The sequence below is a fragment of the Nematostella vectensis genome, chromosome 9, assembly GCF_932526225.1.
Source record: "Nematostella vectensis chromosome 9, jaNemVect1.1, whole genome shotgun sequence".
In the NCBI taxonomy this organism is placed as follows: Eukaryota; Metazoa; Cnidaria; class Anthozoa; order Actiniaria; family Edwardsiidae; genus Nematostella; species Nematostella vectensis.
Window position 1 is genome coordinate 12,228,093 of NC_064042.1, and position 23,622 is coordinate 12,251,714.

General features: G+C 38.2%; 2 protein-coding genes across 2 annotated transcripts; one reads left to right on the plus strand and one right to left on the minus strand.

Moving 5' to 3' along the window:
• The first annotated feature begins 6 nt into the window (after positions 1 to 6).
• LOC116618255 lies at positions 7 to 3,671 on the plus strand. Its single transcript, XM_032381770.2, has 3 exons — positions 7 to 2,063; positions 2,398 to 2,578; positions 2,872 to 3,671. Exons 1-3 carry the CDS (start codon positions 38 to 40, stop codon positions 3,149 to 3,151), a joined length of 2,487 nt encoding a protein of 828 aa, XP_032237661.2. The 5' UTR covers positions 7 to 37; the 3' UTR covers positions 3,152 to 3,671.
• A 9,446-nt stretch (positions 3,672 to 13,117) lies between these two features.
• Positions 13,118 to 23,215, minus strand: LOC5512355 (50S ribosomal protein L17). The gene is made up of 3 exons (XM_001632646.3): positions 22,945 to 23,215; positions 18,151 to 18,363; positions 13,118 to 13,422 (listed from the first exon to the last, which is right to left on the minus strand). Exons 1-3 carry the CDS (start codon positions 23,185 to 23,187, stop codon positions 13,168 to 13,170), a joined length of 711 nt encoding a protein of 236 aa, XP_001632696.2. The 5' UTR covers positions 23,188 to 23,215; the 3' UTR covers positions 13,118 to 13,167.
• Positions 23,216 to 23,622: the final 407 nt, after the last annotated feature.

The following is a 23,622-nucleotide window of genomic DNA, read 5'->3' on the forward strand; positions in this document are numbered from 1 at the left end:
CTCACAGATTCCAATCGCTCTCCCTTCATTGGTGAACATGGAGAATGGTAAATATTCTTTTGTACGGCGATCTATCAAGGTTCACCTGGTTGACTACTGGGCAAACGTGCCAGGTCACGTGTCAGCGCTTCCATCGTCTGTCAGCCACTTGCCACATGATGACGACCAGTGCGTGATGGCCGAGAAGTCTGAGAGCATCGAAGCTGAAACAATTAGGGTCACCACCTTACAACTAGATCTTGAGGAAATCAAAAACGATTTCCCGAAGATACTTGTCAAGTCTGTATTTGGTTGGGTGACCGAGGTATGCCCCGACGAAGAAACCGAGCCAAACCAAGCTCCCATCACTCAGACTGAGTTGATTGAGCCGTCCTCGCCAATGAAGCAGGTAGCGGTTTCATCATCCCCATCAGTTCTCAGGCAGCTCAACTTTACTGAGATTCTCGGTTCTCTGAACACTCAAAGCCTCGAGAGTATCGCTTCTTCTGCTTCACGCCAGGGTCGTCAAGTAAAACTACGTCCACCACTCGTCGACTCTCTTGTCTCGCTAATGAGACCTCTACGTGCCGAGCTGGAGTTGATGGAGTTTGTCTTTGCGCCAGCCAAACTGCATCTGATCTCGCTTCCTGCATTAGTCACCATGAAGGATGGAGGATATTCGTTTCTTCGGCGCCGCGTGAAAGTTTATCTGATTGATTACTGTGCGAAAAAGCCTAAGGACGTGGAAGCTCTTCCATCGTCTGTCTGCAAGCTGCCACATGATGGGTATCAGTGCTTAGTGGGAGAGACGTTACTCGAGGCAACAGACTTCGCGCAACACGACACGGGTTTCACGAATACGGAGTCTGGGTTTAGTCATTTGGAGAATGATCAGGGTGAAGGGACCAAGCCAAAGCAACGTGAAAATACCAATGGTGATTACGTCACACAAACTGCCTTGGCAGCCGAGCTCCCCGACAAAGATATCAGTAATATGGCAGACGCCATGAACAGCATATCTCAGACAACATCGATGAAAGTCAAACCATCAGACACAATTCAGATTGGCGCTGACGACACGACGCTGCTTTATAAAGATGAATCCAAGATGACAACTGTCGAAGAGAAAGTCATTGATTTGAGTCTCCAATGTGCTCCACAGATGACAGAGTCACTAGAGAAGGAAGAATATCTATCCACCGCTTATCCACTAAACATAACTCTAGAATCGTCAGGTACCGAAGGCCAACAGCTGGAGATAACAGGCGAAGAAGCTGAAGTATCAATTAATAGCTTATCAACTGATATTGGAGTTTCACTGACTCCAAATGAATGGATGGATCAGGAGCTCCCCTCTGACCACACACCTCCGATAGCTACTAATGATGTGGATACTGGCAAAGGAGACCAGAAGCTCCTTCATGAATGCAGTCAAGCACAAAAGAAGGAGGCGAAGCGCAAAAAGCAAAGACCAAAATCATCCCGACGCAGATCACAGAAAGAAAATAAAGGCTGTCCGAAAAAAGAGAGCGAGTCAGAACATACAGTAGAAGGAAGGAAGTACACCCTTCAGAACGCCAAGACCGAAGTGAGACTCGATGACAATGACGCCATAAATCCTAAGCATAACACTTCTGTGACAGAGTCACCAGACGAAGGACGTGATGATATCAGCCCTCAGACCCGGGGAGTAACTGGTCATAAGACATCGACAACTTATGAAGCTGGTTCAGGTATTGTGAACGTAGAAGGAAAACACAAAGAGAGTGACAAGCTGAACCCGCAGACAAAGCACAACAAGACGAGAAAGACCTCAAACAAGATCGATGCAGCGGCTGACCAATTGTCAGTGCAATCAGCTGAGTCAAATGTCAGGGAAAGTGAGAAAGCGAAGAGAAAGGAAACCTTGTCCGTCGAGAAACCAGTTGCTTCAAAGAGACAGGAGACTGCGCCGCATCGATTGAAGAAGAAACCTTGTGTTGAATCAGGGGACGTGCTGATCATCAGTACACATAAAAGTATAGCACCACCATCAGGAATAAATGAAAGTGGTCGGCGTGTAAACGAGGCAGTATTAAGCAAAAGTAAGTTATAATCATTACACAGCGATTTGTCAACTATATTTACATTTTCATTTTTTTGTGAATGGTAATCGTGCAGCACCATCGTGCTGTGCATATTCATTGCTAGGGATGCAAGCTTGTAGCGCGTATCCTTCCTTCAATGCCAAATGGTTGTCCTTCCCAGCTGAGCACTTGCCAATTCCTATATGTTTTACATGATGTCTATCCCCGCGCATAGCTACCCTCTCGTTCCGCAAATCCTGGCTTATCAAACAGAAACTCGCATTTTAGCATCTTGTCAATAATATAATTACGATTTGCGAGGATCCTAGTAAAGTATTTTTGTCCATTTTAGGACCCAAAAAAGTGAAACACCGCAATAACGCAGATGACCTACCAAGAAAAGGCCACGCCAGTGGAGTAATGGCGAGGTCCAACACATCATCGAGCACAAGAATGGGCTCATACTCAACAGCAGCCCAAAAGGGATCCGGGACGAAAGCCTATGAACAAGACGGCCCAAGATCAATCAACAGGTAAAGGGATAAACAAGTTGAATTTACTCCCGAGAAAAATATCCTCACAGTGTCATTTAGACGGCTTCAACCCTATGATTGGAAGATCCTAAAAATTACCATCATTATTAAGGGCAAAAGGTGGCAGATTAAAAGGGAGGAGGTCGTGATTGTTTGAAGAAGGGGAAGGGGCAATATGTATTTCTCTGGGTTTGCTCTCTTGCGTTATCCCTGTATTTTCCTTTCTCCTTCTTAATACTCTTGCGCTATGTACTCTTTCGATAATTGTTTTACTCTTTGATTTGAATCTATAGCTTTGTATTACGGGACGAAGGAATGAATTGTTACTCGCGGCTACTTGTCAAGGCAAACATGGACCAAGGGGACGGAAGACTCCTCATCCCAGGGGTGCAGTGCTGTTCCATTGCTCTCTGCGCCATTCTCAGGGCGACCGGTAAAAGCCCGTTAATGTGGACTCCAGAAGACATAGATGACATAATAATCAACGGGATAGGAGACACAGGGAGACACAACAGAGGATGGGTCTCCTTAAAAGTGCCTATCTCCATATTGATGAGATGGAAGAAGAGATAAAACTGCGTGGTCGGCACTTCAGGGTCAAGAAAAGCGATGTCTTATGTGGTAACGTCATGAACGATGGCATAGACAAGAACAACCCGCTACCGGGCATTAAGAGTAGCATCGAATCTTTAAACGAGTATAATATGTTTATTGTAAGGTACTTGTTATACACAATTGCCATATTTAAGACATCGCAAACCTGGTTGTTGTTTGATTCGCATAATCGCGACCAGAATGGATTTAGACATCCTGACGGGAAGGCTGTTCTTCTGGAGTTCAAGACCCTTCGGAGTGTTGCCTGTTACATAAGGTGGTTCGTGAGCTGTAACGGTTTAGGCCACGTGACGGGACCACGCCCGCTAGATGATCGGCAGTTGAGTTACGAACTGGCAGGCGTGAGAGTAGCTGTACTGAGCTGAACCAAAGATCGTTTGGGCGTGGCATTGATATGTAGTTTCTTTTCTGTTTCGGCATTTATCATAAATAAAAATGTATATATTTGTATATAGACAATAAAGCACGTTTAATATTACCTGTTTATGTTTTTGCTTTGTTTTTTAAAACGTCATACTTATGCGTTCATCCGATTTCTGACCAATACTAAGTTTGGTGGTCGCAAAGGGACGGGGAGAGTGGTAATCTGGGGAAAAAAATTATTATTTATTCATTTGTGGACCATTTTGATACAAAAGCACAGCCGGCGGACACTACAAAAAACGTAATGTTATATCTCATAAAGTTAAAATGCTACGTCAACTTAAATCTTTGCATCCTGGGGAATTTTGAGCAAAAGTGTAAAAAAATAAATAAAAACAGCAACCTTCCCCCCCCCCCCCCCCCCTATTTCAAGTCCAACATTTCCAGTTAAGTTAAGCTACCGCTGACCCAAGACGGTATGCCTTGAAGTTTCCAACAATGCACTGCGGTGTCTTTTCTGTTTAGCTACAGCCTGTTGCTTACAACAGTTTTGCTTCGTTTTCAAATTTGGAGAGTGCCTTAGGACATCATGAAGTCTATTTTGGCATGATTAATGCTGTGCTTATGGATGGTTCCTTGTTTGGGCTTCACCGAGCGAGAAAGAAATTTTCTAGTGAATGGCCTCATACTCTCCAATGTGGAACATCTTTGCCACCCAACCTAATTAAAAAACTTTGGGTTCCTTGGGAATGTTTTGTTTGGCTTTGGGGCAAAGAGACTATTATGATTATTTGGGAGGAGTTTACCCGCCTCTCTCTGAAGATGTCCCATGATGCAGTGCAGACGTGCAATATAGCCTAAAGATGATACTCGCTTCTAATGGAGGTCTTAAAATTGATTATTTTGTCTGATGGCTAAAAAATGGGACCTGATGGAGGGCAATGAAGGTATCTATTTTTGACTTGATCTGTGTTTGCTTGTCTTTATTTGTAGTTGGGAATTTCGTGTCTTTTTTGGTAAGAAATGTTTCTGAATTTAAGCATTTGTCTACGACTTGGTCAGAAACATTTTGAGTCAATTCTATTACATTGCTTGAATGCGCTTTTAAAGGTCGTCTATGCCTTGGATGAATCCATGAGTATCCGGGTTTGGTGATAGTCAGTTTGCATTTCTGACGTTTTGGGGCTGGTCCTATATTTGACGGACGTCTGGGGGCGTTTTAGTAATGAGAGTGTTAAAACCTGCTTAGATTCACTATGGTGACAAGACGATGAAAACGTTAATCCTTGGTACAGCATAATTGAATTTTGTATAGGCCGCGAGACATGTAATTCGAAAACTGTGACGTCATCCATCCCATGATGCATATTGTAAATATTCGTGCTGTATAGACGACCTCATTGTGTGTTGTTCACTGCCCTACTGTGTTGGTATTCCTTCGACCCAATCGTCAGTCCCGGGGAAGGCTCCACGCCCTTGTCTTGCTATGTCTGTTTTGACTCAAGCATAGCCAATATGTCTCTAAAAAAATAACGTTGCATTAGCTACTGTCGTCTATTCACGAGGAGAGATCTGGATTCATGAATCATAAAATAATCGACCGACTTGCTTCATATTGTGTTCGCCATTTTAAGTTTCGCGGGGGATTGGGCCGACTCGAAAAGCGAACAGCATTCTGGGACGACTTTAGAGACGCAATTCAACATGGCGTCGTAAACATGGTTTTGGGTTACCGAATGCAGTAGCGGGTCTAGGGGGAGGATTTACGGGGTTTAAACTCCCCCCCCCCCCCCCTTTGGGCGTCCAGAAAGCCATATGTAACAAATAAAATTACCCCCTCCCCCCTTTGTCACTCAGCGAAACCCCTCCCCCCCTTCCTTAGCGAAAAGCTAGATCCGCACCTGGAATGAAAGCTAGAAAATGTTTTTGTAATTCTGCTACCAAAATATATTTGTTAGTAAGATTCAACGTTTCCTTGTAATTGAAGGTTATCTCTTATCCCATAAGATAGTATTTGGCAGGGTACAATAAAGAATGTTTAATAAAAATAAAAAGTAACACCCCAGGTCTCGTCGGTTTTTACACCGCGTGTTTCACTTATGATGGATTTTCCACGCATCTAGGTATAGGTACCCAGTCAGCTTTCGCTTTGTCTTCAATGGCATCCTTTAAGTCCTGCAGGCTACCAGATCCGCAGGCGTCCCCAGGCCTAAAACCGATTACAGTCATAAAAATGTTTCTGCCAATCATTCGTCCATTTCACGCCCCCGCACCATAAACCGAGTCACACAAAGCACCATTTCCATCGGCTAATTCAGGCGAAGACCTGAATATCGTATTAGGCTATAGTTATTTCGAAGATTTATAAACAGACTGGTGTATTTTTAAGTTTAAACTACTATGAAGGAGTGGTTGATGGACAATAAGGTAGTTGTACTGTCAGCACTAGTAGTTGATGGACAATAAGGTAGTTGTACAGCCCGCACTAGTGGTTGATGGACAATAAGGTAGTTGTACTGTCCGCACTAGTGGTTGATGGACAATAAGGTAGTTGTACAGTCCTCACTAGCAGTTGATGGACAATAAGGTAGTTGTACAGCCCGCACTAGTAGTTGATGGACAATAAGCTAGTTGTGCAGCCCGCACTAGTAGTTGATGGACAATAAGGTAGTTATGCAGTCCGCACTAGTGGTTGATGGACAATAAGGTAGTTGTACAGCCCGCACTAGTGGTTGATGGACAATAAGGTAGTTATGCAGCCCACACTAGTGGTTGATGGACAATAAGGTAGTTGTACAGCCCGCACTAGTGGTTGATGGACAATAAGGTAGTTGTACAGCCCGCACTAGTGGTTGATAGACAATAAGGTAGTTGTACAGTCCGCACTAGTGGTTGATAGACAATAAGGTAGTTATGCAGTCCGCACTACTGGTTGATGGACAATAAGGTAGTTGTGCAGCCCGCACTAGTGGTTGATGAACAATAAGGTAGTTGTACAGTCCGCACTAGTGGTTGATGGACAATAAGGTAGTTGTACTGTCCGCACTAGTAGTTGAGGGACAATAAGGTAGTTGTGCAGCCCGCACTAGTGGTTGATGGACAATAAGGTAGTTGTACAGTCCGCACTAGTGGTTGATGGACAATAAGGTAGTTGTACTGTCCGCACTAGTGGTTGATGGACAATAAGGTAGTTATGCAGTCCGCACTAGTGGTTGATGGACAATAAGGTAGTTGTACAGTCCGCACTAGTGGTTGATGGACAATAAGGTAGTTGTACAGCCCGCACTAGTGGTTGATGGACAATAAGGTAGTTGTACAGTCCGCACTAGTGGTTGATGGACAATAAGTTAGTTGTACAGTCCGCAGTAGTGATTGATGGACAATAAGGTAGTTGTACAGTCCGCACTAGTGGTTGATGAACAATAAGGTAGTTGTACAGCCCGCACTAGTGGTCGATGGACAATAAGGTAGTTGTACAGTCCACACTAGTGGTTGATGGACAATAAGGTAGTTATGCAGTCCGCACTAGTGGTTGATGGACAATAAGGTAGTTGTACAGCCCGCACTAGTGGTTGATTGACAATAAGGTAGTTGTACAGCCCGCACTAGTGGTTGATGGACAATAAGGTAGTTGTACAGCCCGCACTAGTGGTTGATGGACAATAAGGTAGTTGTACAGCCCGCACTAGTGGTTGATGGACAATAAGGTAGTTGTACAGTCCGCACTAGTGGTTGATGGACAATAAGGTAGTTGTACAGCCCGCACTAGTGGTTGATGAACAATAAGGTAGTTGTACAGCCCGCACTAGTGGTTGATAGACAATAAGGTAGTTGTACAGCCCGCACTAATGGTTGATAGACAATAAGGTAGTTGTACAGCCCGCACTAGTGGTTGATAGACAATAAGGTAGTTGTACAGCCGCTGTACAACAATAAGGTAGTTGTACAGCCCGCACTAGTGGTTGATAGACAATAAGGTAGTTGTACAGCCCGCACTAATGGTTGATAGACAATAAGGTATTTATGCAGCCCGCACTAGTGGTTGATGGACAATAAGGTAGTTGTACTGTCCGCACTAGTAGTTGATAGACAATAAGGTAGTTGTACAGCCCGCACTAATGGTTGATAGACAATAAGGTATTTATGCAGCCCGCACTAGTTGTTGATGGACAATAAGGTAGTTATTTACTTATTATTTAAAACAATAATAATATTATAATGATTTAGTGTTTTACCTTTTCCTGGTTGAGTTGCTAGGATAATCACGAGTTCAGTGACTTTCTTCACCACGTTGCCCTCCTGGTCCCGATTTAAGCCAGGGAGATGGAAGTTGTAGAAATATCTGGAAAGCATTGTAACATACGGGTATTGAATGGCTTAAACAGGAAATAATAAAACACAACCACATTTATGCAAAATTCCAAATTGAATATGCATTTTGCACAAATGAATGCCGCTTCGTTCAAATGAATAGATTTTCGTATTATTGATTGACTATTGGCGCACAAGAAGGCGTATTTTCTCGTAATGAAAAGTTCAGTTTCGAATTCGAAAATGTCCGCTAGACAGATTGAGGGCGCATTTAACAGTGTTAGCCTCGACGTTAAGAAGATTATTCGTTAATTTTCAGAAGAAAACAAAGTATTCACAAGTACAATCATTGTATGATTTTCAGGATCGGTGGTTTCTTGTTGGAATTTATTGTGAATAATTAAATTCACTTCAAATACTCTTCTTTTTCCATATGATACCTATGACTGCGCACACCCTCTCCCCAGCCAATCCTGGGTATGCAACTCCCACGGTTTCAAGTTTTCTTACCTCCAGTGCCGCTGCGCCCCAGAACTGTTCCACGCCTTCGTTCTCGTCCTTCTTGCAGTGTGGGCACTGCGTGTAGTTGATGCCATCATCCGTCTGGTTGGTCGGGTCTCCGCACCACTTTAAACGTGCTAAAAGGGCCCTTCACGGAGAAAGCGCAAAGTTGATAAGCGGCCTGGTTCCAGGCAATCTGTTCGGGAACCCTGTGTTTGACCTTGAGGCAAAAGGCGCTCGAGAGTGCCAGTTAAAAGAGGGTCTCAGTAACGTCACATCAAAAAACCACAGGAATCTTAAAACAACACAGAAAACCCACCTAACCTCCAAACATAGCAAAGTAAAAGAACGAGGCACAAAGCTCAACGCACAAGGGCACAGGAAACCCAAAACTAGTTCTAGGCTTGTTTGAAAACAAAAAGGACGTAAACACTGTGTTTTGTAGATCGCCTCAAACATTGGACAGTAAATCTATCATTTAACTAAACGAAACGTATGTCGTATGCATAAGCTGAGTCTTGAAAGAGAACGTAACTAGAAGTTTAAGAACCAAAAGAAAGAAGGAAAGGGTTGTGTTTTCCTATACAAGAGGACGTGTTACCCCTTTATATCTGGTGATGAGGGTGGGCAAGTTTTGCCACAGCAAAATTTTACTGCTGTTATTTTTATTTCTTGCAGTAAGCACTTACTTGTGTCAGTGCTACTGTTAACATTGTACACGTTATGTGCGAGGACCTTCCTTGTGTTCTATGACGAGAGCAGCCCTGTTCTTCCTCACCCGCTAAGTGTGTCGTAGAGCGTAACGGCTTTTGTCCCGTATTGTCCTTAAGCATCCGCTAGTTTCTGTGTGTAAGCCCAGAACAGAACCTGAAATCACATAAAAATAACACGACACCAGTCGCTTCAGAGCATGTAGATTTTTAGGGTATTTTTATCTTATTATAACTTCTCTCACGTTTTCCACTCTTTGCTACACCTTCTACCTCTCATTTCCTATTTTCCCTTCTCTTACTTCCTATCTTCCCTTGTCTCATTTCCTACCTTCCCTTTTCTCATTTCGTATCTTCATATATCTCATTTCTTATGTTCCCCAGCCACTTATTATCCTGTGTTATCAAAATTTAATCACAGGCCCTCATACTGCCCCCTTTATACTGCCTCTCCTCCGCGCTTACCCAAACTGATTCCTCCCTTATTTATATCAAGCGTTCCACCACTTTTCTTTCAATCCCGCTCGGGACCTTTTCCCTCTTATTCTACTTTTTCTACTGCCCTACACTTCACCCACACTACCCATACCCCCCTCCCCCCATATATACGCTTTGAGTTTATCGTACACCATCAACAACCGGTATTGGAGAGACCCTCAGTCCTTTTTATTTGTTTTGGGAAGAGGGGGTGGGGATGAGGGAGAAGCGCAATGTCTCTCGCTATAATGTGACTCTACAATATCCCATACCCCACCCGGCCGTTTATCCATGCTCCTGGCATCTCTCTCACCTTGTCCTTGATAGGAGTGCCCCCAGTCTTATCGAAAAACGGTTTATAAGCCTCTGGTTTGACAGTACATATATTCTTGCATGCGAAAGCCCCATGAAACGCTTCCCAGGCATCAATGCAGAACAGTCCTGGATTTTTATCAGCTGATGGCGGGTATAGACCATTGCCTTTTTCTCGGTGAAATATCTTTTACATCGTGCAAGAAAAATCATTTTTAAATTCGGTGTTGGGCCTGGAAGTGGAATTGCGACATCTGGATCTCCCAGAATGCTTTGCAATACGTAAAGACATCTTCATGGTTTTACAAGCCTTCAAGGAGTGGACATTGTGTTTTGAGGCCATGGAAATGAACTTGACGTCACAGAGAAAAGACACAGGACAATGGCAGCGTAAAAATGTACGGAGGAAGGAAGGGAGGGACGTCCTTGCATGATGTTACGTCCTGACATAGAGTCATTAAAAGAACATATTTACTATCTGATATTTCTCTGTACGGACAATCTGACCTTCGCTCATAAACAACTATAACATGTGGAATTTGTGTTGTGGCCTTTTTAAAAGCATCAGATGTTATGAACAAGTGTATATTAGCTTTTTTTACACTTTTTCTATTTTCTAAAACCAAGCAAAAATCACCTATTAGAAAGCTGCTACGTTATAGCGGAGCTCCCACGCGGCGCGAAGCGCCGTGTGAGCGGAGCCCCATACCAAAGAAAAAGTGGTATACAAAACAAATATGGTAACAAATATTGGTAACCCATCGACTCCAGTCTTGGTGACGCGATGTCCGCCCGTCCCCAAAAAGCATCATATGACAACCAATCTTGGCAGGTGTCATGTATGTGTCAAAGGTGCAAAACTTTGGTCACGCGATTTGTGACGTGATCGATGACGTCACTAGAAGCCAAAAAATGCTGACTTCATCAAAAGGAAACATATGGCAACCAAACTCGGTAAGTGTCATGTAGGTGTTAAGGGGGATGCAACAATATGGTCACGTGTTGTGTGATGCCATCGATGACGTCACGTGATAAAAAGCACAAACATGTTGGTGTCAAGGAGGGTGCTCAAATATGATAACGTGATTGTGACGTCAACAATGACGTCACTAGAAGCAGATTACGCTGACGTTATCAAAATAAAAAAACATTAATATCTTGTGAAAGAAACATTGTATAACAACCAAACTTGGTAGGTGTCATGTGATGCGTGACGCCATCGATGAAGTCACTTCAAGCAAAACTGTCCCGATGCCATGTCTATATTCATAAATGAAACATATAACTACCAAACTTGGTATGTCATTTATGTGTCAAGGGGGGTGCACCAATACAGTCACGTGATTGTGACTTCATCAATGACGTGACTAATTGGATTTTTTTGGTAGGGAGCCACGAATTAAACAACCATATAAACAAACTTGGACTAATTTCAGAATTATCCTCACAAGCCCTGCTCCATAATTAATTAATTACCGTTTATAAGGAAGGCGGAAATTTAGATGGTGTACACAACCCAGTATATTGATCCCTCGCTCAAATATCTCGTGAGGAGAGATTCAATTTAAGTTCCCCACTTCCTCGTATGCGAGAACTCACGCATGTCCTATGTGAATAGCGAAACAAATAACCCGACATGTACCTGTTTGAGTAGCTGACCTTGAAGCACAGTATAATAATCATACACGGTTGCAATAATAGAAACACCTGACCAACCTGTGTTACTCTCAGTGTTAAGTACCATACTTTTGTTTAAGTGCCGTTAACATACGCGATTACTATGATAGAAACACCTGACCAACCTGTGCTACTCTGAGTGTTAAGTACCACACTTTTGTTTAAGTGCCGTTAACCTACGCGATTGACATGACGGAAAAACCCTGAACATGCGCACTTCCAAGAATGGAGAAAGAAGATACAAGTTCTTACAATGGCCATCAGTTCCTTGTATTTCGGACTGATTTTCCCTTTTCAAAACACAAAAATCGTGAGGCTGAAATGCACATACCCAGATTTTGGCCTTTAGAGATATTTTTTTCCTTTATCATCCTTGCGCTATGTATGTGCTCAGAGACGAAAAGCTAAAATTTCAATGTCACTTTACAAAAAGTCGCATCAATTTAAAAAAGACGCATTTGATATTTTTTTACTATTTACTATTTTATTACTCACTAAGTACTTAGGGGAATTTCCGCCTTATTTGATGTGAAATGAGCTTATTTTAAACTTCAAGTCATGTTTTTCCGTCATGTCTACGCGATTACTATAATATGAGCACCTTCCAAACCTCCATAGGGTTCAAGCGACGAACTAAATATTTATACGTGATTACTACAAGCACTAAACACCAACATCTTTGGCGTCGAAGCGCGCTCTTTGTTACTAGACGCGATAACTTATGATACAAGCACCATACTAGCCTTCTCCGCAGGCAACTCATAAAGAAAAGGGAGGAATGAATGGGTTACTTGTGGCGAAATTTCGGAGGAGGGAGACTAAGGAGAAGTAGGTCACTTCCGTTTTTTTGCCACAGGAAACCCAATCCTTTTTTTTCTGCCCTTTGAGATGCCTGCGGATGAGGAGGCTAGCACCATACAAACCCCCCGGGGAAGGGGTACTCATATATCAACAGAATGGGGGTGATTAGGGTAATGTAAATCAATTTTAACCCTAATGGATAGCACTTTGGGTGTTGTCAACAGAATTTCTTAACCCTAAGAGATAGCAAATTGGGTGTTGTAGAAGGAATTTTTGAACCCTAAGAGATAGCAGAATCGAAAAATAAGTAAGGAATACTGTAACAGTTGGTCGAGAATCTGAGAAAAATGTTAAACACCCCCTAAGGAAGAGCAGTTGGCCAAATTTAATACCATAAGAGATAGCAGAATCGGAAAAATCCTTAAGCAACCTCTAAGGGATAGGACGATTACACCCCCCGGATACAAACCTCTCTGGCGTCTAAGCGCACAATATTTGAAGAATTTTTTACACAGCATGTTGCCGATCCAGATGCCTATTTTTACATTGTTTTGTTACATTATTTCTTTATCACTTGTATTTTTCATAGATAAGTGGTTTTCAAGATGAGAGGAAAGTTTGCTGTAATAGACTGTCGATCCTACAATTTAGGAATGCATTATAACCATCTTACTCACTTTTAGGTATTAACGTATGGGGGTTAGGGTGGTCGTGGGAGGGGGGGGGGGCAGATGAGGAAGGGGTACTGTAGTAGTTATTTCACAATGCATTATTCCTTATATCCTGCGCATTTATTGTTTCCTTTTGACCATTTACTCTAAATTATCTTTGTGCCACAGCAACCCTTGCTTCAGTATCATCCTCATCATTTCTCTTGTACACAACACGTTTTCCATTACTGAGCTCTGGCATGTCTGGCAATGGCTCCAAGTCGTTATCAACAAGTTCAACATATGCCATTTTAGGGTAGTCACATAGGGCAGGGTGGGGGATTTTTATGATTCGCACAAAGTTTCCATACTTGTCTTGATACCTTTCCTTCAGTGGACCATACAGCTTGTCTAGCACATCTTGATCCTAGAAAACATTGGAATAGCCCAGTTTTGAATGTTGTGCCCACTAGACAATTCAACTAAGACTAAGTTCAAATGTTGTACTATCCATGAGTTGTATTCACTGCAAACTAATGCCTTGGTGCATTAATTCATATGCATTTGCATTAAATAAGGCATGGAAAATAAGACATTTCTGCATAAACTTCTGCATAAATACTGTTGAAGCCTAGTTATGAGGCACATTTCATACACATCCCAAAGAATCCCTTGAAGCACAGAATATCTAACAATTATAAACATGTGAATTCTTACTGATCCTTTAATGATATATTATCCTACTTGGGGAATGAATACAATAAAGTGAATTATTCTCAATGTTGTTTAATCAGTAATTGGGTTGCATTCTGATCCTTTAATGATATTTTACCTAATTGTGAAATGAATACAATAAAGTGAATCATTCTCATTGTTGTTTAATCAGTAATTGGGTTGCATTCTGATCCTATAATGATATTTTACCTAATTGTGAAATGAATACAATAAAGTGAATCATTCTCATTGTTGTTTAATCAGTAATTGGGTTGCATTCTGATCCTTTAATGATATTTTACCTAATTGTGAAATGAATACAATAAAGTGAATCATTCTCATTGTTGTTTAATCAGTAATTGGGTTGCATTCTGATCCTTTAATGATATTTTACCTAATTGTGAAATGAATACAATAAAGTGAATCATTCTCATTGTTGTTTAATCAGTAATTGGGTTGCATTCTGATCCTTTAATGATATTTTACCTAATTGTGATATGAATACAATAAAGTGAATCATTCTCATTGTTGTTTAATCAGTAATTGGGTTGCATTCTGATCCTTTAATGATATTTTACCTAATTGTGAAATGAATACAATAAAGTGAATCATTCTCATTGTTGTTTAATCAGTAATTGGGTTGCATTCTGATCCTTTAATGATATTTTACCTAATTGTGAAATGAATACAATCAAGTGAATCATTCTCATTGTTGTTTAATCAGTAATTGGGTTGCATTCTGATCCTATAATGATATTTGACCTAATTGTGAAATGAATACAATACAGTGAATCATTTTCATTGTTGTTTAATCAGTAATTGGGTTGCATTCTGATCCTATAATGATATTTTACCTAATTGTGATATGAATACAATAAAGTGAATAATTCTCATTGTTGTTTAATCAGTAATTGGGTTGCATTCTGATCCTTTAATGATATTTTACCTAATTGTGATATGAATACAATAAAGTGAATCATTCTCATTGTTGTTTAATCAGTAAATAATTGGGTTGCATTCTGATCCTTTAATGATATTTTACCTAATTGTGATATGAATACAATAAAGTGAATCATTCTCATTGTTGTTTAATCAGTAATTGGGTTGCATTCTGATCCTTTAATGATATTTTACCTAATTGTGATATGAATACAATAAAGTGAATCATTCTCATTGTTGTTTAATCAGTAATTGGGTTGCATTCTGATCCTTTAATGATATTTTACCTAATTGTGAAATGAATACAATACAGTGAATCATTCTCATTGTTGTTTAATCAGTAATTGGGTTGCATTCTGATCCTTTAATGATATTTTACCTAATTGTGAAATGAATACAATAAAGTGAATCATTCTCATTGTTGTTTAATCAGTAATTGGGTTGCATTCTGATCCTTTAATGATATTTTACCTAATGTGAAATGAATACAATCAAGTGAATCATTCTCATTGTTGTTTAATCAGTAATTGGGTTGCATTCTGATCCTATAATGATATTTGACCTAATTGTGAAATGAATACAATAAAGTGAAATCATTCTCATTGTTGTTTAATCAGTAATTGGGTTGCATTCTGATCCTTTAATGATATTTTACCTAATTGTGAAATGAATACAATAAAGTGAATCATTCTCATTGTTGTTTAATCAGTAATTGGGTTGCATACTGATCCTTTAATGATATTTTACCTAATTGTGAAATGAATACAATCAAGTGAATCATTCTCATTGTTGTTTAATCAGTAATTGGGTTGCATTCTGATCCTTTAATGATATTTTACCTAATTGTGAAATGAATACAATACAGTGAATCATTCTCATTGTTGTTTAATCAGTAATTGGGTTGCATTCTGATCCTTTAATGATATTTTACCTAATTGTGAAATGAATACAATAAAGTGAATCATTCTCATTGTTGTTTAATCAGTAATTGGGTTGCATTCTGATCCTTTAATGATATTTTACCTAATGTGAAATGAATACAATCAAGTGAATCATTCTCATTGTTGTTTAATCAGTAATTGGGTTGCATTCTGATCCTATAATGATATTTGACCTAATTGTGAAATGAATACAATAAAGTGAATCATTCTCATTGTTGTTTAATCAGTAATTGGGTTGCATTCTGATCCTTTAATGATATTTTACCTAATTGTGAAATGAATACAATAAAGTGAATCATTCTCATTGTTGTTTAATCAGTAATTGGGTTGCATACTGATCCTTTAATGATATTTTACCTAATTGTGAAATGAATACAATCAAGTGAATCATTCTCATTGTTGTTTAATCAGTAATTGGGTTGCATTCTGATCCTATAATGATATTTTACCTAATTGTGAAATGAATACAATAAAGTGAATCATTCTCATTGTTGTTTAATCAGTAATTGGGTTGCATTCTGATCCTTTAATGATATTTTACCTAATTGTGAAATGAATACAATAAAGTGAATCATTCTCATTGTTGTTTAATCAGTAATTGGGTTGTATACTGATCCTTTAATGATATTTTACCTAATCGTGAAATGAATACAATCAAGTGAATCATTCTCATTGTTGTTTAATCAGTAATTGGGTTGCATTCTGATCCTTTAATGATATTTTACCTAATTGTGAAATGAATACAATCAAGTGAATCATTCTCATTGTTGTTTAATCAGTAATTGGGTTGCATTCTGATCCTATAATGATATTTTACCTAATTGTGAAATGAATACAATAAAGTGAATCATTCTCATTGTTGTTTAATCAGTAATTGGGTTGCATTCTGATCCTTTAATGATATTTTACCTAATTGTGAAATGAATACAATAAAGTGAATCATTCTCATTGTTGTTTAATCAGTAATTGGGTTGCATACTGATCCTTTAATGATATTTTACCTAATTGTGAAATGAATACAATAAAGTGAATCATTCTCATTGTTGTTTAATCAGTAATTGGGTTGCATTCTGATCCTATAATGATATTTTACCTAATTGTGAAATGAATACAATAAAGTGAATCATTCTCATTGTTGTTTAATCAGTAATTGGGTTGCATTCTGATCCTTTAATGATATTTTACCTAATTGTGAAATGAATACAATCAAGTGAATTATTCTCATTGTTGTTTAATCAGTAATTGGGTTGCATTCTGATCCTTTAATGATATTTTACCTAATTGTGAAATGAATACAATCAAGTGAATCATTCTCATTTTTGTTTAATCAGTAATTGGGTTGCATTCTGATCCTTTAATGATATTTTACCTAATTGTGAAATGAATACAATCAAGTGAATCATTCTCATTGTTGTTTAATCAGTAATTGGGTTGCATACTGATCCTTTAATGATATTTTACCTAATTGTGAAATGAATACAATAAAGTGAATCATTCTCATTGTTGTTTAATCAGTAATTGGGTTGCATTCTGATCCTATAATGATATTTTACCTAATTGTGAAATGAATACAATAAAGTGAATCATTCTCATTGTTGTTTAATCAGTAATTGGGTTGCATTCTGATCCTTTAATGATATTTTACCTAATTGTGAAATGAATACAATAAAGTGAATCATTTTCATTGTTGTTTAATCAGTAATTGGGTTGCATTCTGATCCTTTAATGATATTTTACCTAATTGTGAAATGAATACAATAAAGTGAATCATTCTCATTGTTGTTTAATCAGTAATTGGGTTGCATTAGAGAGAAGAAGGTGCACGAAAGGAAAACAAAAAATTAAATATAAACTATTGTTTAGTCATTTTTCAGGCTGGGTGGCAAAATGGAAATTATTTTTAATCATTGTCAAACCACCAAAAGATGGTTGAAGCTTGTTTCTGTGCATCAAAAACAGAAGAAAAGGAGAGTTCCTTGTTATCCATGACAGAACCGACAAACACAAAGTATCATATCAATTTAGCAGTGACCATTTTCACAGCCTGACAAAGTAAATGGGAAAACAAAACAGATTTGTGGAGTCAGGAGACAACGAGGCCTAAAATATAGAGAACCTATAATTATGAACTGAGTAGTTCATTTTTAGAGTGTTAAGATACAGTATTTTGCGGAAAATGACCAAATGTTCTAGTTCTTAAATAAAAGTAAATGCTTTGACAAATATATATTCTATGCTAATCAATAGATATCTGTATCATCTGTACTTATTAGCTAATCATGGATCTGTATCACAACACTCACTGTGCTTCAACACAGGAGATTTGTATTTGGGTTTACAGTGATGAACCGTATAATGTGTTTTGAAATTTACTATTTTATGGGCAATACAGTATTACAAGGGAAAAAAAAATCACAAACAATGTCATTGGTTCTGTACAAATCTAACTTCTCATTCAGAATAATCAAAAAGAATCATGTTCTCTCATTTGAGCCAAAAATGTAGCCCAATCTTCTGCAGCAAGATAATGGCAATTTGCACACTAAATATACAGCTCTTACCCCCATCACCATGTTTGAAGCTTCTTCCCTGCATCGGGAAACATATTCTTCTTTAGAAAGCACACTAGGCAGAACAACTACCTTCTTGCTTCGGCGGTTGACTATTTTCTTGGTTATCATCTTCTCTCTAGCTTCGCTTTCGCTCAGAATAAAACCATCTTCTATCATATCTAGGTCTGGTGGAGGCTTGCTGCGTTGGGAAAGGGTTATAAGCTATAAGAAGAAACAAAGAAACTTCAATGACCCTAGTCCAAACAGGTGCATGGTTAAAGGGTGGATGCAAGGGGCATTTACAACCCCCTCCCCCCATGGCCAAAAAATATTATTTCTAATTGAAGAATAGCTACAGAACGTCTTACACAGTTTGCATAAGATGTCTATGACTGTGAGCCCTAAGGAGACATTCTTACAATTTCTTAACACACAGAGATAAGTACACCTTTGAATTATGTATTAAAAAACACCCTTGAATCAAAGAGCAGTTCTTCGTTACAGACGTTACATTTGGAACACATTTTTCAATTTTCATCGTGTCATATCTTCATTGCATTTAAGTGTTTAAATTGTACTTGTGTTTTTTTAGTTAAGGCTTTATCAACATTAGATGCCCATGTTAAAAAAATAATTAAAGCTATATGTTCTTATTTTTAAATTGAGTTTTGTTAGCATTACAGACGTTACATCAGAAAAACTGCTTTTTTCAAAAAAATTTTTTTTAAATTGAAAACTCTGTGAATCTAAAAACATATGTGTGTTATCTTTCTGATAAATCTCATGTTAGATGTTTTCTATGTAAGGTTGACTTTCAAGAATGCACCCACAATTCTTGAACTATAAAGGAAAACGTTCTGTTACAGACGTTACATGTTTTGTTACAGACTTTACACATGTGAAAATGTAAATGCGTAATTAATTTTTTTGATAATATAATTGCATTTGATAAATCTTTTGGCAACTTTCTCTTTTAGCTACTGTTAAATTTTATGTTTTTATCTATAGATCTAGCTATATATAATTTTTTTTTAAACCACAGGGAGCCCAATAAGGCAATTTCCATGCAGTTGATAAAACCAAACTAATTGCATATGATATAGTAAATTTTAGTTCCAAAATCATTAAGTATCAATCCTCTCTTATTTATCAAACAAACTATATCAGGCTTTTAAGAATTTTTTTTATCTTTTTTCTGATTTTATTATAAATTTTCAGCCTAAACATAAAAAAAAATTCTTATTACAGATTTTTTTGCATAGTCATCTCTTGAAGAAGTTAATCACTTGTTTTTGCTTTTGCATTTCACAACTAGTCTAATAAGAAGTGGCCAAATCACTCAACATTTTATTTCATTTTCTTTTATGGGAGTAATAATGTATAAATGTAGCAAATAATACATAGTAATTTGCTGCTTTCACAGCATAAATTTTGCAATAAGTCCTTGACAGATAATCTGGAGAAATTGGAGTGATGTATCAAACAATAAATATTAAATATTTAGTGTTTTTCTTGTTCAACAAAAGGCATTAATGTCTGTAATGCAACAAGATGTAACGTCTGTAACGCTCTTGTGTAACGTCTGTAACACCATTTTTATCTCGTAAATGCTTTGCAAGCATTCAGTTATTGGAGGGACTTCTGTGTCACTTGATCGTCGAATCATCAGATCGTTGGATCGATCATCCGTAAACTTTTTGTGGTCTTTCTGTGCTTTCGCAACACAGCAATTTTTAGATCTATCTGTAAACTTCCGGTGACCAGCTTCCGGGTTAAAGCTTAGTACCATAAAAGAGCCTGCTACGGTCATTACATGTAATAGCCGTAAAGTATATATAAGCTAGTTTTTACAGGGAAGTCTTCAATGTGGGTTGAGCGTGCGCATGCGCCTTCGTCACTGACGTCATTCGATCTTCTACGGTTCAGTCCAATTCAAGTTGTTAGTTTACAAAACAAGTAAAATGCTAGCACAGCGATTTTTATTCTCCTTCTTCTAGTACTTGAAGATTCGCGTCTCTGGGTTTTCAAGTTATTTTTTAGAATTTGTGCTGAAAGAGTGATTTTGTGCTGAAAGAGCGTATAGCCAAAGCTACGACTTTTAAAGCCAGAGAAACACAAGGAAAAAGCCTCTGTTAGCACGGCCTTTCTTTGCAGGGTAATAAAAGAAAGCCTCTGTTTGCAGGTCAAGAAAAATAGTATGGACTTTCATAAGTTGTTTTTTCCATAATTCTTTTTTTTATAAATTAAGTGCTAAACATTAAACAAAACTCTTTCAAACACGCTTATTCATCAAGAAACGATCAATAACGATTTTGCGAATTTCTAGAATGTTGATATGCTTAAAATACATATGACTGTAGCTTGATTAAGCTTGATTAATTATGTCGGGTATTTAACTTCTGTTTCCGGAGAGAATAGGGCGAAATTTGACATACTAGCAAAAGCAGTTCGAACGGTGAGATACCAATTAGGATTAAAAATTAATTTTACTCAGTGGTTACTTCGGCAATGCCTCGGTGGTATAGTGGTTCTGCCGCTTGTCTAAGACGTCAGAGACCGGGGGTTTGATCCCTACTTATGACGTCTAATTTTTTTTTTTACTTTTTATGATAATAATAAATAATCAAACTGTTCTTGGTGTTTCGAAAAGAAAGGACATTGTTATGTACTCCCAGAGTCTTGGATGTGTAAATCCTTTGTTCAAAATCCATCCTGTATATGATTTTTTGCACACATGAAAATAACTAGAAAAACAAATTTGCATTCACGAGTTTGCTCACAGAGCCCTTTGATTTCTCTTATTGAAGGACTTCCACATTTCTTTTGCCAAATTTTTGTTCTCCATGTTGCTACTACAGAGAATATGAAGTACCACTCAAAAAGGATCTAAATTCTGCTTGTAGTACAAACAAAACCTTGTTTTGTGAGTAATCACATGTAACTTCTGTAACAAAACTCAGACCCCCAAATTAAAATTATTTTTTACGTGTATCGATTTTTTTGTTATACTTTTTAAAAGAGTTACATGTATGGATGTAAATCATGAATAGAATCATGGTTTATGATTGTAATGTTGAGTGTTATAAAAAGAATTCCACATAGTGGTTGTGAGGCCTTGTTCCAAAGTGTTTTTCACAGGGTGATTTCCGGCCTTTGTTTCAGCCTTGGTTTCATGTGATCTGTGAGCCCCGGTCACATGTCCTATTATCGGCCACTCGAACGATTCAAAACAAATTTGCGGGATTTGAGCAATTGCGAGTTTTGCCGTGCAGTGTGACACGTGCACGTAATGTCACTTTTCAATCGCTTGGTACGGAGCCAATGAAGCTTTAATTAAAATGGAAAAGCACTTTTGCAAACTACATTTATCAGGTATTATTGTCTATGGTATTTTAGCTAAAATGAAGCAAGTTTTCTGTGCTATTTTCCTGAAAACAGTCAGTGGCTGATAATTGAACGTGCCTGGCCGATAATAAGTAAGGGTGGCCGATAATAGGAAAGTCAAACACTCTCTACAAATTATTGATTCCTCTCTAAACAACCGGTAAATTGAAAATATTTTTGTAGAATACTCGTGTCAAATAGTTAAAGAATCTTCGTTGCAAATTATTGGAAATAAATTTGCTTTGTTCACAAGATATTTTAGTGTAAACCTAAAGTGGCCGATAATTGGTACGAGTACCTTATTATGTAGTTGAAATGTTTTATTTTATTAGTTAAAAAATTGCAGTGCCCCAAATCCAAAGGTCTGTGTTTTGCTTTACGTTTTTGCATGTCACTCAAACTAAAAACAAGCAGATTAGAAAATAAATGGATTATACTTTGATCACGATTGTAAAACCACGAATTCACGCAAATAAACATCTATGAGTTATATCTTCATGCTCTAGGGCTAGGCTGTCTATGCAAATTACATTCCAAGGATGCCATTTGACCAGCTGCTATGTCCCGATCATCGACGGAAAGCTAAAATAGCTGTTCAAAAAATTATTTCTCGCATAATTTTTTGGGGGATTGCTTAAAAACTCGATTCGGAGATAGTTCCATCCCTCTCCCATCCTGTACCGGTGTCAGTGATTACGTACTGGTTCAAATCCGGCAGAAAATCGCGCTGAAGCTGAGGTAGTCAGAATAAAGTTGCCAGCCTTGTCTCATTAACATACTTAGTATCGACTCAAAATCCGAGACAAAGTTATATCGCTCTAAACTCGTAAAATTGAGCTTCTTGGGAAGAAAAAACACCACAGACGGATCCATTTACATCCCAACTAAGTTTATTTCATGAATTAGAGCATGAAGATATAACTCATAGATGTTTATTTGCGTGAATTCGTATGTCCTTAGAAATCCTTCACTGACGAGGGTGGGAAGCCTGTGGTAAAACAAATGGAATTGGGCTAGGATTTCATGCCAGTGTGAATTAAAGCCACATTGTCACCAGTTTACTTCCGGTCGATTACGTAACAATATCCGATTATTTTTAACAGAAAACGCAAAAAAATATTTCAAAATATCGAAAGCAGTATGTTTATTGGAAGCTTCCTTGAGGATGTGGTTGATAATTTAGAGAGGATGACATGTTTAATATCTCGGATTTTAATAGATTCTTTTGTCGTTTGACGGTTGAGGTTTCCGTCGGACCTCCGGAAGTAAACTGGTGACAATGAATTCAACGGCAATGGAGTTGTCCTTTAAAAATGTGTGTGAGAGAGGGGAAGTAAAAAAACTCGAATGATTCGGGGAGAGCTTCGCGATCATTACTATAATATAAATTGCTGGTATTTGGATGGTTACTGTACCTACCAAATCTCCATATTTCTTTAACTGCTGGGCCTTGTGAAGTGTCGTCTGAATTCTCTCGTTTTGAACTAGACCCACCAGTAGCTGCTTTATTAAGTTGGTGCGTCTCTGAACGAAGGGATTTTCCACTTTCTTCGTAGGAATTTGTCGATGCGTTGCTAGGCGTATAAATATTACATTATTTCCACAATTTAGAGAGTTTTTAAGGGACTGACTGAGGATCTTTTGCAGCAAGGAGGCAGCCATCTTGAATTGTGAGCTGCATTCGCCCCAGCTTCTTTCTGTATTTGAAAAAACAGGTATCCCAAGTTTTAGTGAACATTATCGTTTTCCGAGTATTCCCCGAGTTAAAAAGCGTTTAATCTTCCATTTATATCAGAAAAAAAAATCCGTAAAATCGTGGAAGAATAGTTAAAGCCTCCCATGTTTAATCTTCATTTCCTTTCCCTTATTAATTTTAGAATTGCCCGCACTGGAATATTTATATTATACAGCTATCATTGCAGTCCTAGATAATTTATTACTCGCTCCACCCTTAAAAATCAAGGAATAATTGTTTAAAAATCACTCGACTATTACCAACTCACGATTATAGCTTGAAAATTGAAGATTATGAATAAATTATTATGTTTTTTTCCTTGTGGTTGTTTAGAATAATCGTATGAATAATTACTGTACCCA

Coding starts and splice junctions, on each gene's coding strand:
- LOC116618255 (XM_032381770.2), top strand. CDS start 38: ATGGAGAATGGTAAATATTCTTTTGTACGGCGATCTATCAAGGTTCAC. Junction 2,064..2,397: donor CGAGGCAGTATTAAGCAAAA/GTAAGTTATAAT, acceptor TGTCCATTTTAG/GACCCAAAAAAGTGAAACAC. Junction 2,579..2,871: donor GGCCCAAGATCAATCAACAG/GTAAAGGGATAA, acceptor TTGAATCTATAG/CTTTGTATTACGGGACGAAG.
- LOC5512355 (XM_001632646.3), bottom strand. CDS start 23,187: ATGGCTGCCTCCTTGCTGCAAAAGATCCTCAGTCAGTCCCTTAAAAAC. Junction 18,364..22,944: donor TAAAGAAATATGGAGATTTG/GTAGGTACAGTA, acceptor TTCTTCTTATAG/CTTATAACCCTTTCCCAACG. Junction 13,423..18,150: donor CTTCAAACATGGTGATGGGG/GTAAGAGCTGTA, acceptor AATGTTTTCTAG/GATCAAGATGTGCTAGACAA.